Source organism: Callospermophilus lateralis, chromosome 1 (genome assembly GCF_048772815.1).
Source record: "Callospermophilus lateralis isolate mCalLat2 chromosome 1, mCalLat2.hap1, whole genome shotgun sequence".
Lineage (NCBI taxonomy): Eukaryota > Metazoa > Chordata > Mammalia > Rodentia > Sciuridae > Callospermophilus > Callospermophilus lateralis.
Window position 1 is genome coordinate 214,897,747 of NC_135305.1, and position 18,497 is coordinate 214,916,243.

At 50.4% G+C, this 18,497-nt stretch overlaps 3 protein-coding genes, 1 long non-coding RNA gene and 1 pseudogene across 6 annotated transcripts; 3 read left to right on the forward strand and 2 right to left on the reverse strand.

Annotated features, from left to right (window-relative positions):
• Positions 1-372: 372 nt before the first annotated feature.
• Positions 373-1,645, reverse strand: LOC143393675 (uncharacterized). Its single transcript, XR_013090645.2, has 3 exons — positions 1,541-1,645; positions 931-1,095; positions 373-839 (listed from the first exon to the last, which is right to left on the reverse strand). It is a non-coding gene; the product is annotated as an uncharacterized LOC143393675 (long non-coding RNA).
• On the forward strand, positions 1,311-8,323 carry Dhps (deoxyhypusine synthase). 3 transcript variants are annotated; one of them, XM_076847876.1, is made up of 9 exons: positions 1,311-1,614; positions 2,223-2,387; positions 2,759-2,880; positions 2,963-3,059; positions 3,133-3,219; positions 3,734-3,839; positions 3,914-4,025; positions 7,930-8,010; positions 8,090-8,323. In XM_076847876.1, exons 1-9 carry the CDS (start codon positions 1,408-1,410, stop codon positions 8,280-8,282), a joined length of 1,170 nt encoding a protein of 389 aa, XP_076703991.1. In that variant the 5' UTR covers positions 1,311-1,407; the 3' UTR covers positions 8,283-8,323. The 3 variants fall into 3 exon arrangements, with proteins under 3 accessions (XP_076703991.1, XP_076703989.1, XP_076703990.1); XM_076847874.1 differs by having other exon boundaries at positions 3,914-4,017; positions 7,885-8,010; XM_076847875.1 differs by lacking the exon at positions 8,090-8,323 and adding an exon at positions 5,567-5,630 and having other exon boundaries at positions 3,914-4,017; positions 7,885-7,961.
• Positions 6,196-7,401, forward strand: LOC143393493 (phosphatidylinositol N-acetylglucosaminyltransferase subunit C-like; annotated as a pseudogene).
• Positions 7,726-16,819, reverse strand: Wdr83 (WD repeat domain 83). The gene is made up of 9 exons (XM_076847893.2): positions 15,939-16,819; positions 15,740-15,860; positions 15,555-15,660; positions 15,263-15,311; positions 15,058-15,184; positions 9,549-9,616; positions 9,351-9,459; positions 9,153-9,267; positions 7,726-8,492 (listed from the first exon to the last, which is right to left on the reverse strand). Exons 1-9 carry the CDS (start codon positions 16,039-16,041, stop codon positions 8,343-8,345), a joined length of 948 nt encoding a protein of 315 aa, XP_076704008.1. The 5' UTR covers positions 16,042-16,819; the 3' UTR covers positions 7,726-8,342.
• Positions 16,355-17,730, forward strand: Wdr83os (WD repeat domain 83 opposite strand). Its single transcript, XM_076848033.1, has 4 exons — positions 16,355-16,454; positions 16,576-16,681; positions 17,154-17,251; positions 17,346-17,730. Exons 1-4 carry the CDS (start codon positions 16,405-16,407, stop codon positions 17,410-17,412), a joined length of 321 nt encoding a protein of 106 aa, XP_076704148.1. The 5' UTR covers positions 16,355-16,404; the 3' UTR covers positions 17,413-17,730.
• The last annotated feature ends 767 nt before the right edge of the window (positions 17,731-18,497 follow it).

Genomic DNA, 18,497 nt, shown 5'->3' on the forward strand with positions numbered 1-18,497 from the left:
GATCATTTTTTGAGATGCAGAAGGATCAGGATTACTTGGAGAGAAAATTGAGAGCCAGGTGAGTATGTTAATGAGGAAGTTATGTTCATACAATAAAGTATGCTCATTACCAGCCTCAGCGCCTTCCTACTGCCTGTTCCCTCTTCCAGTGTGTGTGTGGAGGGGAGGAGAATGGCCTCCATTCAGATCTTCATAAGAGGTCTCACTTGGTCTTCTTAAATATCACCTCTTTGACATCTTTCCCTAATCATCTGTCCCTCCAATTAAGGATACCAACCCCTGCATTCATCCCCACCCAGAGGCTCTACAATCACTGCTGAATTCCTCAACAGCACTTACTGAAAGAAAAATAACTGAGAGGAGGATCAGGCCTCAAGGAATAAGCAAGCTTTCTTTATTAAACAGCGGAATGGCATATTTTCAGGGGAGAAACTGGTGGTTGATTATGGGGTGGGGTGTGGTGTCTGATTTTTACAGTGTTTAAGTGAGATCTGGATCACAATAAGGGAGAATGGAATCATTGCAGAGTACGTCGGTTGGGTAGTCAGGGAAAATAGTTGTGCAAGTTCAAAGCCCAAATCAGGGAAACAGTTACGAAAGTTCGAAACCCATTGTTGCTGGGAAAGGGTGAAAGTCCAGAGCCCAGGCCCCACTGTTTGCCTTCTCCCCCCACCTCCTGGGTCACACTGTCCTCCTGTCTCCCTGGGGGTTGTTATTTTCCATATCCTACACTTACTCTTCTTGGTTTCTATCCACCTTCCCCCAGTCTGACTGTGGGCTCCAGGAGGGCAGGCTCCACATCTCGTTCATTCTAAATCTTCAAGTCCCAGCACAACGCCCTACATACAGCATGAGGAAAGAAGGGGTCCCCTGTTGCCTCTCTGCATGGCTAGAAGGATGTAGGAGAGACAGACTTATCAAGGGTCTCACCGTCTCTCTAGGGAAGAGATGTCTGCCCCGGATGCGAAAGGAGACCCCCATCCAGTGGGAAGATGGGGATGGCAGTGCGCATGTAGTCTAATGGCCCAGGAGTCACTGCTCCATCTTCGGAGAGGCTCCAACTATAACTCCGTCTTAGAAGCCATCCCCTCGCCCCTAGGGAACAAGAACGAATGGGTAAGCACACTACAAAGCGGTAGGTCTCCAGCAGGCAGCAAGGCCTGGGATGAAAATTTTCGATGAAGCTGTAAACAAGTTAAAAAGATTAAGTCCTGGCTTCCATATTACGGATAACACGAGCAAATATGGCCGCGCCCGCCCCGCAGGGTCACGTGACAAGCAACTTCCGGTCCCCGCGCGTTACTTCCTGCGCTCTGGCTCAGACGTGCGTACGCGGGTTTAACGCGTTTAGAGGCCGCGGTAGCCCCGGCCGGGGGCGACTCTCAGCTGGAGGCCGGGCCGCAGAGCATGGAGGGTTCCCCGGAGGGGGAGGCGCCCGCCGCGGCACTGGCCGCGGTGCTAAAGCACAGCTCGGCGTTGCCGCCCGAGAGCTCCCAGGTCCGGGGCTACGACTTCAACCGCGGCGTGGATTACCACGCACTTCTGGAGGCCTTTAGCACCACCGGCTTCCAGGCAACCAACTTTGGGCGCGCGGTGCAGCAAGTCAACGCCATGGTGAGACCCCGGGAAGCACTTCCGGGGCTGGGAGACGCCGGGCGTGTAGTAGAACCCATGCAGCGTTTGGGGGGCGGGACTTCCCGTGGGACCGAAGATGCGCGCCCTTCGTTGAGACCGCCCAGTAGCTGGAGGGAGCGGGGCTTACAGTGGGCGGGGGTTTTCGTGCTGGGAAGGGGACTTTACGTTCACTGCTGAAACTAGCTCCTGTTATCAGGAGCGGTTAGGACCCGATTCTAGGGGATTTAAGGTGTTCTGGAATGGGCGGAGTCTGGGGCAATACAGCGCATTTAGAGCATGGGATTGGAGGAGGAGACTAAGTCGGGGCGGGGCTTGAACTTGGAATTGCTTTCCCAGCCGGGGGGGAAAAAAACTGGACTGGAAAAGATGCTGATTCCTGAAAAGGTGCAAAACCTTAACGTGTGCCCAGATATCCGAATTGGGAAAGGGGCAGGATCTAAGCAAGAGACATTTCTTGGTTTCTGGTAGAAATGATCCTTTATCTTTGAGTGGAAGGGCCAAGAGGTGGAACCTGACTGAAAACCCACTTGGGGTCCTTGTGATAGGGTTTGGGGCCAGAGGCTAACTCGACCTGGCCCTTACCACAGATCGAGAAGAAGCTGGAGCCGCTATCACAGGATGAAGACCAGCACGCAGACCTGACCCAAAGCCGCCGCCCACTCACTGGCTGCACCATTTTTCTGGGCTATACATCTAACCTCATCAGTTCAGGCATCCGTGAGACCATTCGCTACCTTGTGCAGCATAACATGGTAGGGATCTGATAGGGTTGTGACCTTGGTCTGTCTGGGTCAGTGAGTAATAAAATTGACAGGTTAAATGAGATGAGGAGATATGGGTTAGTTTTAAGAAGAGTATTCCCTCTGGGCATCTTGGCTCACACCTATAATCCCAGCTACCGGGGAGGCTGAGGCAAATTCAAGTCCAGCCTTAGCAATCAGGTGAAATACTGTCTCAAAATAAAAAAATAAAAAGGCTGAGGATGCAGCTTAGAGGAAGAGCGCTGGGTTCAATCTCAGTATCACAGAGTATAAAAGAAGAGCTCCCCGAAAAAGGTCAATGAATGAGGGCTGTTAGGGGTCCTGCCAGGACTAAGGCCAACCTCGCTGTCCTATGGCTGCAGGTAGATGTGTTGGTGACCACTGCAGGAGGTGTGGAGGAGGATCTCATCAAGTGTCTGGCACCCACGTATCTGGGCGAGTTCAGCCTCAAAGGGAAGGAGCTCCGGGAGAATGGAATCAACAGGTGGGGGCCCTGAGTGGTGATGGGCAAGTGAACTGGGCTGAGGGGACTGGGGACTGATGGCCTGCATTCCTCCCATTCCCAGGATTGGGAACCTGCTGGTGCCCAATGATAATTACTGCAAATTTGAGGACTGGCTGATGCCCATTCTGGACCAGATGGTGCTGGAGCAGAACACAGAGGTGGGGCTGGAGAAACTTGGGGGGACCAGCGTGGTGAAATCAGGGATTAATGCTGACATCCCCTCCCTCCTAGGGTGTGAAGTGGACACCTTCCAAGATGATTGCTCGGCTCGGCAAGGAGATCAACAACCCAGAGTCAGTGTATTACTGGGCCCAGAAGGTGAGGGTCTGGGTGGGGACAAAGTCACCAGATTTCAAAGACACCTGGGAAGTCACTACTGTTATGATCAGATTCCCATTCTTAGATGAGGAACCTCAAACACAGATAGGTTAGGTAATTTGTTTGAAATCACACAGCTATTGAATGGAGCTTTGGATTTCTTGGCTGTGCTCTTAGTTCATCTGGGAACAGTTTGTGGCAGTACTCAGCAAATCCCTAGGGCCTGGCCCCAGGGACTACGCTCCCTAGAGACTGTGGAGTCCAAGAATCTGAAAAGTAACAAGAGCTACTACTCACTAAGCTCTAGTCTCCTTAAGTGTCACAGTTAGTTTTCTCACATCTTCCTCTTCATCTGCAAGTGGTGTTGGTATCCATATTTTATAGTTGAGGAAATAGGCCCAGAGAAGTTAAACAGACTGTTCCCAGCCAGGCAGGCAGGTAAAGATGCACCTAGAATGGGGATCAAGGTGTCCCCACTGAGCTGCAGTTACTGACCTGCCCTGTCTTCCCTCAGAACCATATTCCTGTGCTCAGCCCAGCATTGACAGATGGCTCACTGGGTGACATGATCTTCTTCCATTCCTACAAGAATCCTGGCCTAGTCCTGGACATCATTGAGGGTGAGGCACTGGAACCCTCAAGGTGGGGGGAGAGGGTGTACCCAGTCCAAGGCCTGACCATGCCCTTTCCTCAGACCTACGGCTCATCAACACGCAGGCCATCTTTGCCAAGCGCTCTGGAATGATCATCCTGGGTGGAGGCGTGGTTAAGCACCACATTGCCAATGCCAACCTCATGGTAAGAGGGTGTGGTCCCTTTTGAGTGGATATAGTCCCTGGTGGGGGTGCCACTCAAGCCTCAGCCACATCCTGGGCTAGACAGGCCATGATTCCTTCCCTCTGGGGACAGATGTTCCAGAGCAAGTGACATGCACAGCAAGTGGCAGTAATGCTAAAGAAGAAGATAGGCTAGTGTGATGTCATGGGGCACGCCTATGATGCCGGCTATGGGGGAGGATCACTTGAGTCCAGGAACTCAAGATCAGCCTGGGCAGCATAACAAGACCCCTTTTATTTATTTTTGGTACTAGGGATTGAACCCAGGGGCCTTAAACACTGAGCCACATCCTCAGTCCATTTTATTTTATTTTATTTTGAGACAGTTTCAATAAGTTGCTGAGGTTGGCCTTGAGTTCTAACTTGCAATTTTCCTGCCTCAGCCTCCCCAGTGATTGGGATTACACAGGTGTGTGCCACCACCCAGGCTCCATTTTCTTTCTCTTTTTTTTAAAAATAGTTTTTAGATGTTGATGGACCTTTATTTTATTCATTTAATTATATGCAGTTCTGAGACTTGAACCCAGTGCCTCACACATTCCCTCTGCCACTGAGTCACAACCCCAGCCCCCAGGCTTTTCTTGTCATGAGAAAGCATGAGAAGAGAAAGGGGTGTCATTTAGTAAAGGGTGTTGGAGCTGGGCAGTGATCCACTCGTATAATCTGTAATCCCAGCTCTTAGGGAGGCCAGGGCAGAAAGATTGCAGGTTCAAGACCAGCCTGGGCAGTCTGGCAAGACCCTGTGTCAGGGTTGGTATTGTAGCTCAGTGGTGGAGTGCTTACCTAACATGTGAGGCACTGGGTTTGATTCTCAGTATCACACTGGGGAAAAAAAAAGACACTGTTTCAAAAAGAAAAGGGCTGGGGGGCTGAGGATATAGCTCAGTTGGTAGAGTGCTTGCCTGGCATGCATGAAGCCCTGGGTTCAATCCCCAGCAACACACCACCACACACAAACCACAAACACACACACACAAAAAAAACGGGGCGGGGGGCTGGGATGTAGCTCAGTGATAGAATGACCCTGGGTTCAATCCCCAGTATGGAGCAGGGTCGGGGGATGTGGCAGGGTGTTGGAGAGAGGCTTCTGGGAACTGACCTGAGCAGAAGTTTTGGGAGGTGCCTCCCACAAGCCTCATAGTTATCTCCAGGAAGAGTTCCTGGCAGAGAAGACAGCCAGCTCCCTTCAAAGGCCTGTGGTGGCTAAAGTGTCAGGGAACAGCTAGGAGGGCCATAGAGGAGGAGGAGAAGGAGGAAGAATGGTGTTGGCCTTGGCAGTTAGTGAGGTAGGAGGATGTGATTGGTGATTCCGGTGCCCTCTGATGGCTTTAGGGGAACAGATGGTGCCTGAGTCATGAACTGGTCCAGAACCCTGCAGGGGCAGGACTAGGATGGTGGAGCTCCTCTGCAGATAAAGTTGGTGGTAACTACTGCTGAGCAGATGGGGAAGGTTGTTGATACACGTTCAGTCTTTCGTTTTGTTTTGAAATGGGATCTGACTCATTGCCCAGTTGACCTGGAACTCAAGCTCAAGGAATCTTCCCACCTCCGGCTCCTGAGTAGCTGGGACTGTAGGTACGTCACCACACCTGACTCAGGTACACATTATCAGAAATGATTGGGCTTAGGCCCCAGAAGGGGAAGCCAGTGGGTGGCCACCTATTCCCACTACGTAGTTCTAGGATCTCACGGGCAGGATGTCCTGCTTCAGAGAACCAACTCATCCATTGTGGCCCTAACATGGCTCGCTACCTTTGGAAACAAGGAAAAGTTGGTAGTTAACAACATGGAATTTCTAGAGAAATCATTTGAAGATTTCATAAAGAGGGCTGGAGCTGTGGCTCAGCAGTAGTGCACTTGCCTGGCATGTTTGAAGCTCTGGGTTAGATTCTCAGCACCGCATATAAATAAGTAACTTAAAGCTCTATCAACAACTAAAAGAATATTTAAAAAAAAAGATTTTCGGGGCTGGGGATGTGGCTCAAGTGGTAGCGCGCTCGCCTGGCATGCGTGCGGCCCGGGTTCGATTCTCAGCACTACGTACAAACAAAGATGTTGTGTCCGCCGATAACTAAAAAATAAATATTAAAAAAGTCTCTCTCTCTCTCTTTCTCTCCTCTCTCACTCTCTCTTTAAAAAAAAAAAAGATTTTCACAAAGAATAAGAACCACATGGATTTCTTTGAGGGGGTCAGAACTGGCCTGAGTTTAAGGGAAAAGATAACGTGTGCCCGACCTGTAACTAGCACCAAGAAGGCCAAGTGGCAGAAGGTGTTATGTGAGTGGTGGCCCTTCCCTGATAACTATGTGGACCGTTGGTTCCTGGAAGAGCTTTGGAAAAACATTTATGCCCAGAAATGCCAATACTGGGCTGTGGTATTCAACTCCAGTGTGGTGATACAACAGCTGTGCAGCGTCTCTGTGCTCAGCTGGTAGTATATAGATGAGGGTCTTCTGGTCCCCACTGGCTTTTTGGAACTGGCCTGGCATCTTCATTGATGGTTATGTTTTGTTCAACCCCCATTGATAAAGGTGAAGGGCGGAAGAAGAGCTACGTGAGTGCCCTGGTCTTCATTGCTTTCACCTACAGTTTCTCACCAGTGCAGAAGACCCTGACAGAGTCCATTAGTACTGACACCATCTGTGCCATGTCAGTCTTCATGATGTTGGGCCACCTCGTCTTTGACTGTGGGGCCAAACCTGCCATTGTATCCAAACACTGTCCTTGAACATGGCCCTCTTTGCTTCTGTCTATCTGGCCTCACATCTTCCCTGGTCCCTGCATACCTTCATTATGGTGATGAAGTTGCCATCCAGATTTTTGCACTGTGGCCCATGCTTCAGAAGAAACTGATGGCCCGTACTCCCCTTAGCTAGGTGGGTGGGGGTCACACTGCCTTTTGTGTTTTCAGCCTTGGGAGGCCTGCTGTCCGTTAGTGTGAGGGAGCCAGTCTTTGCTTTTCTGCTGGTTTCTGTCTCTCATCTCTGCCCTTTCTACCTCATTTCCTGGCCACTTTTTCCAAGAAAATACCCATGGGCCTTGGGATGAAGCTGAAATCAAAGATGGCTATTCCAGGTTCCTCAGCCAAGTTAGGGTAGCATGGCTTCCTCACTAGCGTAACTGAGGGCAGAGCCCATTCTGGAAGCAGCAGGATGGTGTGGATGAGACAGAGGTCAGAAGGAACCAAAGGCTTGGGTGGTGAGTGCTTACCTGTTCTGTCATTTTATGATGAAAAAGTTTTCTGGTGCCCTCTTGGAATGGTTGCCTCTCATCTGTTATTCACTATAACAGACAAGGTGATGTGGTGGCTACAAAAGTAGTAACATCCCTCCAAAAAAAAAAAAAAAAAAAAAAGAAAGAAAGAAAGAAATGATTGGGCCCCAAAGTGTTTCAGTTTGGGGATATTTTTTCCTATTTTGGAAGATCTGCATATACATGAGATATCTTGGGGAAGATATTCAAGTCTAAAGATGAAATTCATTGATATTTTGTATACACATGGCTTGAAGCTTCCCTAGAACAAAAGAACTTTTGAGGGCTTCCTTTGGCTGACGCAGCCCTCAGTCTCTTTGGCTGATGTCCTGCTGCTGCTGCTTCTTCTTTTTTTTTTTTTTAAAGAGTGAGAGAGAGAGAGAGAATTTCAACATTTATTTTTTTTAGTTTTCGGCGGACACAACATCTTTGTATGTGGTGCTGAGGATCGAACCCGGGCCGCACACATGCCAGGCGAGCGCGCCACCACTTGAGCCACATCCCCAGCCCATGTCCTGCTTCTTCATCTGCCTGTCTGATGACCGGCTGACCAGGCCCACCCTGCCTTTCCCTACAGCGCAATGGGGCTGACTATGCTGTCTACATCAACACGGCCCAGGAGTTTGATGGCTCGGATTCGGGTGCCCGGCCGGATGAGGCTGTCTCTTGGGGCAAGATCCGGATGGATGCGCAGCCAGTCAAGGTAGAGGCTGGCTGGGTGGGGTGCAGGGTCTCCTGGGCTGTGGCCATGGATTTGAGGCTCACCTAGGTCCCCTCTACAGGTCTACGCTGATGCCTCCCTGGTTTTCCCCCTGCTTGTGGCTGAAACCTTTGCCAAGAAGGCAGGTGCTTTCACGGCTGAGAAGAATGAGGACTGAGTGGATGCAGCCCCTGAAGGCCTCACCCCTCCTCTATTTATTAACTTGCAGACTCTGCCCCTCTCCCACTCCTTGGCTTGCAGCATCTCTAGAATAAAGGGTGCCTGGCAGCCCTTTGCGGTTGTCTTGGTCCTTGGATCTGGTGGTAGTCCCAGGCCTAGCCTGCTCCACCTTCCGCCTCATAGGCCTCTTCTCGCCAGCACTGGATTCTTCCCGCCATGGCAGTCAGCAGGCAGGGCTCTGTGGGATGGAAGGCCAGTGACTGCACAACACCGGGACCCACAGGTAGGGCCAGCGCCAGGGAACCCTGTGGAGGGAACGGTAGGGAGCAGGTTATCAGGGGTCTGGTTGTCCCACTCCCCAAGATCCAGGCTAAAGCTTTCAGTCACCAATCCACAGACATTTGGCCCCTGGCCTTTAATGGCCTCAATACCTCACTCCTTTTACTAGCAGGTCTTGGCTCTGCCTCTAGACCATGTCGTGATCACTGATTTTGCCTGCCTGGTGGCCTCCTGGCTTTTCTTCCTCTGACTGGACTCTGCCCTAGAGTTCCCAAAGGCTGGACACATCCAGGACAGGCCCTGGAGTTAAAACCATGCTCAGAGGCAGCTCAAATTTCCTGAACTACAGCCTGATCTCATTCAGGATCAGATGCTGCTGTTGGCTCTCCATCCAGGGGCCAGTCCAGCAGCTCTGCTTGGCACTCCCAGCCCTGTCTGACCTGGATTCTGCTGCTGACACATTTCCCAAAGTCTTCCTTCCTGGCCTGGTGTGTGCCCACCTCTGAGCCTGAGCACGTGCTGTTCCCTTTGCCTGGAATGTCCTTCTTGCCCCATCCTCATTCCTCCCAGCACCCAGCTCCCAGCTCCCAGGCCTAATATTCTTTTTCAGGCATGGGCGTGACTGAGGGGAGCACAGAGCTGGGGCAGAGCAGTGCCTGGCATGGAGTAGGGTGAGGGAGGCTCACCTCCACCAGGTCCCAGAAGAACACCTTCCCATCCTCGGAGCAGCTGACCACATGAGTGTCACGCTCGCTCAGGCAGCAGTCCAGCTTGTACTGCTTGTTCTGATGGCCTGTGTACCTGGGGGTGAGTGGGATCAGAGGGGCTTGCTCCTCTGATCAAGGGGTGGGGTGGGGGGAAGGCCAATGACCGTGGACACTCACTCGCCCAGCAGCTCGCCGGTGTCTTTGTCCAGAAGCCGCAGGGTGGAGTCCAGGCTGGACACCAGCAAGCACTGCCCATCCCGGCTGAAGCAGGCACAGGTGATGGGGCCTGGGGGAGAACGGGCAGGCCGCTGAGGCTGCAGTGCTCCTGACTGGCCCACTGTTGTCCCTGCCTGTCCCCAGTGCCGCAACACTCACTGCCCACGTAGTCCGAGAAGAGCTGCCCCATCCTCAGGTCGTAACGCCTCACGCGGCCATCCACAGATCTGCAGAAGCGGGTAGAGCCAGCTGAAGCACAGGCTGGGGCCGGGGGCTCTGTGGCAACCTCAGTGGCCCTGTGTCTTCCCAGCTGGCCAGACCCTGACAGGCAAGGCTAGGTTTACAGTTCCTGGACACAAATGAGATTCTGAACCAACGGCTTTCCTTTGTTTCTTTTCTTGTGATATAGGATATTCCTTGAACCTGGGGGTTCTTTACCATGAAATACATCCCTAGTCCCCACAACCTTTGTTTTTTGAGACAGGGTCTTGCCACATTGCCCAGGTTGGCCTTGAACTTGGGATCCTTCTGCCTTGGCCTCTGGAGTTGTAGCTGGGACTACAAGTATGCACCATTGTGCCTGCTGAGGCAATGACTTTATGGCTCAGACCCAGGACTAACTGGTCCCATTCCATCTGTTTCCAAGATCCACAGCCTCCTTTTTCAAGCCCATGGAGCCCCTCAGGACCACCCTTTCCCCATGCTCTCCAGATCACCCTCCAGTAGCCCTCCATATCCACAGGCCCACACCCATGGACTAATGACTGAAGATAAAAGTATTTTGACTTGGTTAGGGAGGCAGCTCAGTGTTCGAATGCTTGAGCATGTGCACACCCTGGGTTCAATCCTCAGTACTGCAAAAAAGCAAAAGGGATTCTGTGGTCTTTTTTCCCTGTCATGTTCCCTAACAATACAGTAGATGTGAGTGGGTTCTACGCAAATACTATGCTATCCTCTAGAAGGGATTTGAGCATCCTTGGATTGAACCCAGAAGTACTCTACCACTGAGCTACATCACAGCCCTTTTTATTGAAGGGAGGCTCTCACTAAGTTGTTGAGGGCCTAAGTTGCTGAGGCTGGCCTTGAACTGGCTAGCCTTTGAGTTACTGGGATTACAGGTGTGTGCCCATGCCCAGCAAGCATCCCTGGATTCTTTTTTTTTTTTTTAATATTTATTTGTTAGTTTTCGGCGGACACAACATCTTTGTTTGTATGTGGTGCTGAGGATCGAACCCGGGCCGCACGCATACCAGGCGAGTGCACTACCGCTTGAGCCACATCCCCAGCCCCTCTTTTTTTTTTTTTTAATTTTTAATATTTATTTTTTAGTTCTCGGCGGACACAACATCTTTGTTTGTATGTGGTGCTGAGGATTGAACCCTGGCCACACGCATGCCAGGCAAGCATGCTACCGCTTGAGCCACATCCCCTTCCCTGGATTCTCATATCCACTATGAAATCAGTGTCCTGCAGATACTGAGAGATGGCTCTGGTCTCAGAACCTGACCCTTTTCTTCCCCCTCCAGCATCATCTCCTTGGCTGCTCTGGCCTCCCTGTACCAGTCCTCAAGTGTCTATGAAAAAATTCTTTTGAAAGTACAGGTGCTGGGGCTGGGGCTGGGGCTGGGGCTGGGGCTGGGGCTGGGGCTGAGGCTGAGCAGTAGAGCGCTTGCCTCGCAGGTGTGAGGCACTGGGTTCAATCCTCAGCACCACATATAAATAAACAAAATAAAGATATTGTGTCCATGTATAACTAATATATATCACACATACACACACACACTCAGTATGTATGTTAACTGAGTCATCTGAGTAGTTCCTTCTGATGGCCCTGTGAGGAACTGCCTCTTTCCCTTTCCTATTGAGGAAAGAGGTTAGTTCCTTCTCAAATCACACTCAGGCTAAGTATATAATATGTATGTGTGTGTATATATATATATATACACACATACATACACACATACACGCAAACTACACTGAGTATATATGTACACACACACACACACACACAAAGAAAACCTGGCCTTCCCTTGCTCAGAAAAGTAAAATGTTCAGATTCTTCCTAAGGTGCTTAGACCCTCTGCAGGTGGTTCTGACCACTCCCTGGTTTCATCTCTGTCCTCATTCCTCCATGGTCTCGGGCATCACGCTGCCTTCAGTCTGGCAGGTGCTTCTCAGTGCACTTGTTCTTTTTTTTTTTCTCGTACCAGGGATTGAACCAGGGGTGCTTAACCACTGAACCACACCCCAACCCTTTTTTTATTTCTTAAGACAGGGTCTCTTGGGCTGGGGATGTGGCTCAAGCGGTAGGGCGCTCGCCTGGCATGCGTGCGGCCCGGGTTCGATCCTCAGCACCACATACAAACGAAGATGTTGTGTCCTCCGAGAACTAAAATAAATAAATATTAAAAAATTCTCTCTCTCTCTTTGAAAAAAAAAAAAAAAAAAAGACAGGGTCTCCCTAAGTTGTGTAGGACATCACTAAGTTGATGATGCTGGCATTGAACCCACCAGTGTACTTGATCTTGCTCCAGATCTCCACTGGGTGGCCCCTCAGCTTCCAAGTCTCGGCCTTTCCAGGGCCTTCTCCACACCTCCCACCCATGATCTAAAGGGTCCCCAAGTTGGTTTCTCTTGCTACCCCATCCTTTCCCTTGACCCTCACCACTGATTTAATTATATTAGGTCTATTTATTTCTCCACTGGTTGTCCATTTGTCCTGCTAGAAGGAGCTCCTGTGGGGCAGGGACCAGGTCTGGCTGGTTCTTGACTGTGACCCCAGCAACCAGTTCCAAGCCTGCTATGAAGCCTGAAAACCTGAATGAAGGGCTGGAAGGCTGGGTGAGGCAAAAATGACCTGGGGGGCCAGGTAGGGACCACGTGGCACTTGGCCTGAGTGTGGTTTGAGAAGGAACTAACCTCCTTCCTCAATAGGAAAGGGAAAGAGGCAGTTCCTCACAGGGCCATCAGAAGGAACTACTCAGATGACTCAGTTGACATACACACCCAGTGATTCCGGGGCTAGGCCCTGTATGGAGGCCAGGGGCACAGCCCGGGCCAAGCCATATGCACTTTCTGCCATGGTGGAGCCAGCACTGACCAAGGGAGATACAGAAAGGTCTCCTGGAGTACGTAACATCCAAACTGGGATTTGTATAGGGGTTGAACCCAGGGTCTCAAACATGGTAGGCAAGGGCTCGACCACTGAGCTCCATTCCAAGGCCTTTGTTAAATTTAGTTTGAGCCATAATTCCAGTGACTCAACAGGCTGAGGCAGGAGGATTGCAGATTCAAGGCCAGCCTCAGCAACTTAGTGAGACCCTGTCTCAAAATAGAAATGAAAGGGGCTGAGGGTGTGGCTCAGTGGTTGAGTGCCCCTGGGTTCAATCCCTGGTATATATATATGTAAACAAATAAATGGAAGAAAGTAAGTTTGAGGCCTGCACCCTCAGTCACTTAGACCCTGTCTCAAAATAAACAAGAGGCTGGGGTTGTGGCTCACTGGTAGAGCACTTCCTGGCATGTGTGAGGTACTGGGTTTGACTGTCAGCACTGCATATAAATAAATGAATAAAATAAAGATCCATCAAAATTTTAAAAAGGGCTGGTGATGAAGCTCAGTGGCAAACATTCCTGGGTTAGATCCCTAGTACCAAACATAAATAAATGGATTTAAAAGATTTTAGTTTTGAGCCAGGTGTAGCCTATAACCCCATCAACATGAAAGGCTGAGGCAGGAGGATCATAAGTTTGAGGACAGCCTTAGCAACTCAGTGAGGCCAAGGAATTTGGCAAGATCCTATCTCAAAAAGATTCTGGGTATGTGGCTTGATGATTACACATCCCTGGGTTCAATCCCTAGCACTCCCACCCCCAGCCAAAGAATATAAATAAGTTAAATAAATGAATTATTTATAAAATTTTAGTTTTGAGACAGTCTCACTAAGTTGCCCAGGCTAACTTTAGGCTTGGAATCCTCTTGCCTCAGTCTTCGAAGTAACTAGGATTATAAGCCTATCCCACTAGGTCAGCTTGTAAGAGACCTTTGTTTTGGACTAAGTTCCTACACTGGGCCCAGCTGACCAGGCTGGAAAATCAAAATGGAGTAACACAGGCTAAAGTTCCACATCACCAAACTAAAACTATTATCATTTGACTTTCTGAAGAATCAGGAGAAGATAGCCAAATTTCCCCAAACAGGCCAGTTTAAATTGATAAGTGTCCTCTGCCTTAATCCTTATATAAAGAAAATAATCTAATGTTAATCAATTATTTTTTCAATGATATGTTTGCCCATCAGAAAGTAACCTTACCTTCTTTTTTTATTTTTTGATGTTTGCCATTTGGACCTTGTACAGTATTCTACCATTGAGCTGTAGCCCCAGCCCCAGAAAGTAACTTTATTTATTTATTTGTTTTTCAGTACTGGGGATCAAAATTAGGGCCTTGAACATGTCAGCACTCTATCACAAGCTATGGCCTCAGCATTAGAAAGTGACTTTGAGATGACTAATCTGCTTTTTGGTCTTTGCTTCTGCTTTCTTCAGCCACACTCAGTGTATAAACCAACCTCTTCTATAGCACTTATTCTGTTTTACAGAATGAAGTACTACCCAATTCTAGAGTAAAAATAAAACAATTAAGATTGGGGTGTAGCTAAGTAGTAGAGCACTTGCCTAGCATGATTAGAGGTCTGTGGGTTTGAGCTTAGAACCACAACAAAAGATCTTTCAGCTAACTGGGGCAGGTATACCTGTAGTCTCAATTACTTGGGAGGCTGAAACAGGAAGATTCCTTGATCCTAAGAGGGTCAGACTGGGCAATGTAGTGAGAAACCATCTCTCTCTCTCTTTCTCTCTTTTTTTAAATGTTTTTTAATTGTTAATGGACCTTTATTTTATTTATTTGCTGAGAATCGAACCAGTGCCTCATGCATGCGAGGCAAGTGCGCTACCACTGAGCCACAACCCCAGTCCCAAGAAACCATCTCTTTAAGGGAAGGAAACCTTAAAATTGTAATTTTTGTCCTAGGACAAAGAGAACAGCCTCTGGGTCTGAATTTCCACCCCCCACATTTTTTTTTTTTATTGGTGCATTGTTATTGTATATAATGATAAGATTTGTTATTACATATTCATATATGTACACAGTATGGGACTGTTTCAGCTCAAATCCTTCATGTGGTAGCAATGGCTCTCCCTCAGGGTGGGGCAGTCCTACATGGAATTGAAAAAAATAATTGTGTCCTGCAACAAAGCTACCCTGTTCGAGTAGGGCTTTCCCCTATTCTCCATTTTGTTCACTACTGTATGGCCACTAAGGAAGTATCTAGTATGCAGTAAGTGCTCAAATACACTGAGTAAGTAGTGGAGACAGTCCAAGCAGAGGAAGAACAAGTGAAAATGTCCTGAGGTGGGAGCATGACTGGCATTTTTAACAAAAATGAAGCCCAAGGATGAATAAAAGTTGAGGGATCAGCAATGGACACACTGGGCAGGGCCTTGTGCATGCTAATAAAGAGAGCAGTGTTTTTTGCTTTTTTGCAGCGATGGGGATGGAACCCACTGAACAACACCTCCCAGTTATGAGAGCAGATTTTAATCTAAGTGCAGAGGCAGTTAGGATCTCAGTGACACTGGGAGAGGGGTAAGGTCCTAGATCTACTTACCCTGCAAGGACCTCATGATCTGACACCTTCACACTAGATATGCCATCCCTCGCCTCATCCAGTGTCTGCACTGGCTCAGGCCTCCGTGAACGACAGTCCCAGCATCGGATACTGGAATCGATAGAGCCTGGAAGTCCAGCATAAAGGTGAGATTAGATGTGGAGCTGTAAGCACTGTCCACTCCCCACCGAGGTTCCAGACTCACCAGACAGTATGAGTGTAGCTTCTTCATTAAACTGCACTGTGTTCACCTTCTAAGAAACAGGAATTGCTACTCAGGAGGATTGGGATGACAGGATTCTCAGTGTCGGTTAAAGCAAGGGCACACAGTAGAAGTGGAGAGGTGAAAGGTTCTGGGCAAACGGCAGGACAGAGCTTGGGGACTAACTGACCATGGGGGAGAGTCTCTAGTGGGCAGATGTTCTTGGCATCACCCACGTGCTAACGGTTTCCTCCATCATGCACGCTCTAATGAGGGTCTCCAAGCTTGAACTTACCCCCGCGTGGCCCCGGAATTTGCGCACGACCTGCCCGGATGCCACATCCCATAACACCACGGCTTTGTCCCCGCCGCCGGAGCAGAGATTGCTATTGTCAAAGGAACTGGGGTGCAGGAGAGAAGGTCAACGTCGACTTCCAATTCCGGCCTCAGCGCTCCCATCCCGGCTGGTCCCCGGCTCACCCGGCCGCGTCCAGCACCTCGTAGCCGTGGCCGCTGTAGGTACGGAGTAGCGTCCCCCGCAGTGGGTTCCAGAGCTTCAGGGTCTTGTCGCTGCCGCACGTCAGGCAGTAATTGCCATCCACTAGGGAACAAGAGGAGGGGGTTTTGGGCCGCTGGCCTCAGGAGGCGGGAGGACCCGAATGAAGATGCGGGCGCTCACCGTTAAATCTCACGGCTCGTACTGCCCCTTGCTCGCAGTCCAGCGTCTTCAACCGTTTCTGCGGCAGCTCCGGGCCCCGAGGCTTTGGCTCAGGGAAAGCCATAGTCTCGGACCTCTTCCTCACCGCCTAGCATCACTCAGTCGGCAACGGGGATTTGGAGGCTTTGGGTGTAACCTTATTATTGTTCCCCATTCCTTTCACTTCCGGGTTCAATTTTTCAGTATTTTGGTGACAGTATTGGGAATACTAAAACCCATTTTCAGTTTTTTCCTCCTCCTCATTTTCAGGGGCTTTTCTGTTGTTTTTTCATCCTCTCATTCTCCGTCCTTTGACTGCAGGTAGTCCTGGCCTCCGCGGTTAGGAACCGAACCGCGAGGGTTGCGCGCGTTACTCTAAAAACCACCCTCCATTCCCACGCCGGAAGCTGCAAGTCCCGCGGCGGAAGAGGCGCGACTTGATCTCGCTATGTCCACGAACAATATGTCGGACCCACGGAGGCCAAACAAAGTGCTGAGGTGGGGACTCCAGCGTTATGGCAATGGGGCTTAGGTTGTCGGTTCGGGTCGGGGCCTAAGAAGGTGCTTGTTCATTACAGGGACGTGACTTGAGTGCCCCTGACCCTTGAGCTTCTTGCAGGTACAAGCCCCCGCCCAGCGAGTGTAATCCAGCCTTGGACGACCCGACGCCGGACTACATGAACCTGCTGGGCATGATCTTCAGCATGTGCGGCCTCATGCTTAAGGTGGGCTGGGCTGTGTTTCCGTGGGAGTAGCTCCGCCAGAGAATGAGGTCTGGGGGCGGGTTCGGAATGAAGAGGGGCGTCTGACTCCTGCCGAGGGGGCGTGGCCTGAAAGTTGCCTTGGGCGGGGTTGATGTAGCCCACACTGGGGAAAGCCCGGGCCTGAGGCAGAATTGGAGATGGGTGGGTTTGAGGATGGAGCCTGGCTTTGAAGCAACTTGGAAGGAACTGATGGAAAAATGACAGGTGGGGAATCTCTAAGGCCAGTCTTCTTGAGTCTACGGGGATATGATATAGCCTTAGAGATGCATGCCAGGTCGTAGCACCAGAAACCTATGGGGTGGGACTAAGGGACTCCTGAGGGGCAAGATCCAAGCTGTGCAAAGGAAAATCATTGGTGCCTGAGGATGTCATTTGTAGGGATTCTTTGCATGCTTCTCACCCAGCTAACCACAACCCACCTACCTTTCCCCAGCTGAAGTGGTGTGCTTGGGTCGCTGTCTACTGCTCCTTCATCAGCTTTGCCAACTCCCGGAGCTCTGAGGACACTAAGCAGATGATGAGTAGCTTCATGTGAGGCTTGGCGTAGAGAGGGAGGGACTCCTGCATTAGGGGAGGGGGGGACTCATGCCTATCATCTGGGACTGACTCTTCTTGCCTATCTCAGGCTGTCCATCTCTGCCGTGGTGATGTCATATCTGCAGAATCCTCAGCCCATGACACCCCCCTGGTGATGTCAGCGTAGAGGGGTCTCATCTGGACCCTTTCTATTCACCTTCTCCCTGGCCTGCCCTTTGGCTACTCAACCTTCTGCACTCAGCTGCTGACTTGGACTTCCCTGAGTGAGGTGCTCTCAGGGTCCCCAGTTGGACAGAGGAAACTTGGCCCTTTCCCTTGGGTCTCACTTCTGCTGGGGCACTGAGGGGGAAAAACAGGCCTATACTTCCTGTCTCCCCTACCCTGCCTGCTGCTGGGGGAGATGCTGTTCATGTTTCTAGGTGTGTTCACTCATTTTCTTGTTGAAATTGTTAATAAAAGTTTCTCACTCTGGCTGTCCTCTGTAACCTGTCTCTTATGTTCACAAAGCTGAGAAAAAGGCTTCAGCTCCTCCACTCAGACCTCTGTGGAGCCCCAGTCTGGAGCTTTTTGGTAGTTCAAACCCTCCTTTCACAAACTTCACAACTTAAGTCAAGTGCCAGGTGACCCTTGTCCTCTGGCAACTCAGCTGATGGCCCTGCTGACCTGTGCAATCTGTGCTTTGGTTTTCTTAGACCAGGACTAGAGTAATGTCTGCAAACTGGATGGACTGATAGCAACTGGAAAGGGCATAAAAGACTCAGGGTCCTGTACCACCTGTAAGGCCCTCCCACCTTACTGGAGGGTCTAGAGATCCATTCCAAAGGCTAGGTGCCTGTCATTCCCAACATTCCAAGGACGGGTTGTTTACCCGATGTCTCTAAGCTACAGGACAGAACAAGACCTTCATCAACCCTTCTAGCCAAGCTAGGTGCCTACAGGACTCCAGTCCTGAAAGCAGCCCCTAGTATCCCATGCACACGTTCCACCCCTTAGGAAAACCTGGAGTCCGTGGGAAAACCTGAGAACTTTGCTGCTGCGGGGACTCAGGCGTTCCAGATCCCCAAGGCGAGATGTTAAAGGCGCCTCCGGCCAAAACAACGCCCAGAGGATGGGACACAACCTGCGCTTTCCCTTGATCTTGGCAGTTCCAGATGTTCCTAGGGCTGCAAACTCAATCCTGTGACAGGGAAGGCCCCGCCCTAGGCGAGTCCCCGCCGATTGGCCAGGCCAGTTCTAGGGG

Excerpts from the sequence above, each read along its gene's own strand:
- Wdr83os (XM_076848033.1), top strand. The coding sequence starts at position 16,405 with ATGTCCACGAACAATATGTCGGACCCACGGAGGCCAAACAAAGTGCTG. Across the intron at positions 16,455-16,575 it reads AGGCCAAACAAAGTGCTGAG|GTACAAGCCCCCGCCCAGCG; the intron begins GTGGGGACTCCA and ends AGCTTCTTGCAG. Across the intron at positions 16,682-17,153 it reads TGTGCGGCCTCATGCTTAAG|CTGAAGTGGTGTGCTTGGGT; the intron begins GTGGGCTGGGCT and ends ACCTTTCCCCAG.
- Wdr83 (XM_076847893.2), bottom strand. The coding sequence starts at position 16,041 with ATGGCTTTCCCTGAGCCAAAGCCTCGGGGCCCGGAGCTGCCGCAGAAA. Across the intron at positions 15,312-15,554 it reads AATTCCGGGGCCACGCGGGG|AAGGTGAACACAGTGCAGTT; the intron begins GTAAGTTCAAGC and ends CCTGTTTCTTAG. Across the intron at positions 9,460-9,548 it reads CTTCTCGGACTACGTGGGCA|GCCCCATCACCTGTGCCTGC; the intron begins GTGAGTGTTGCG and ends GTTCTCCCCCAG.
- Dhps (XM_076847876.1), top strand. The coding sequence starts at position 1,408 with ATGGAGGGTTCCCCGGAGGGGGAGGCGCCCGCCGCGGCACTGGCCGCG. Across the intron at positions 3,060-3,132 it reads TGCTGGAGCAGAACACAGAG|GGTGTGAAGTGGACACCTTC; the intron begins GTGGGGCTGGAG and ends CCTCCCTCCTAG. Across the intron at positions 8,011-8,089 it reads TGGATGCGCAGCCAGTCAAG|GTCTACGCTGATGCCTCCCT; the intron begins GTAGAGGCTGGC and ends TCCCCTCTACAG.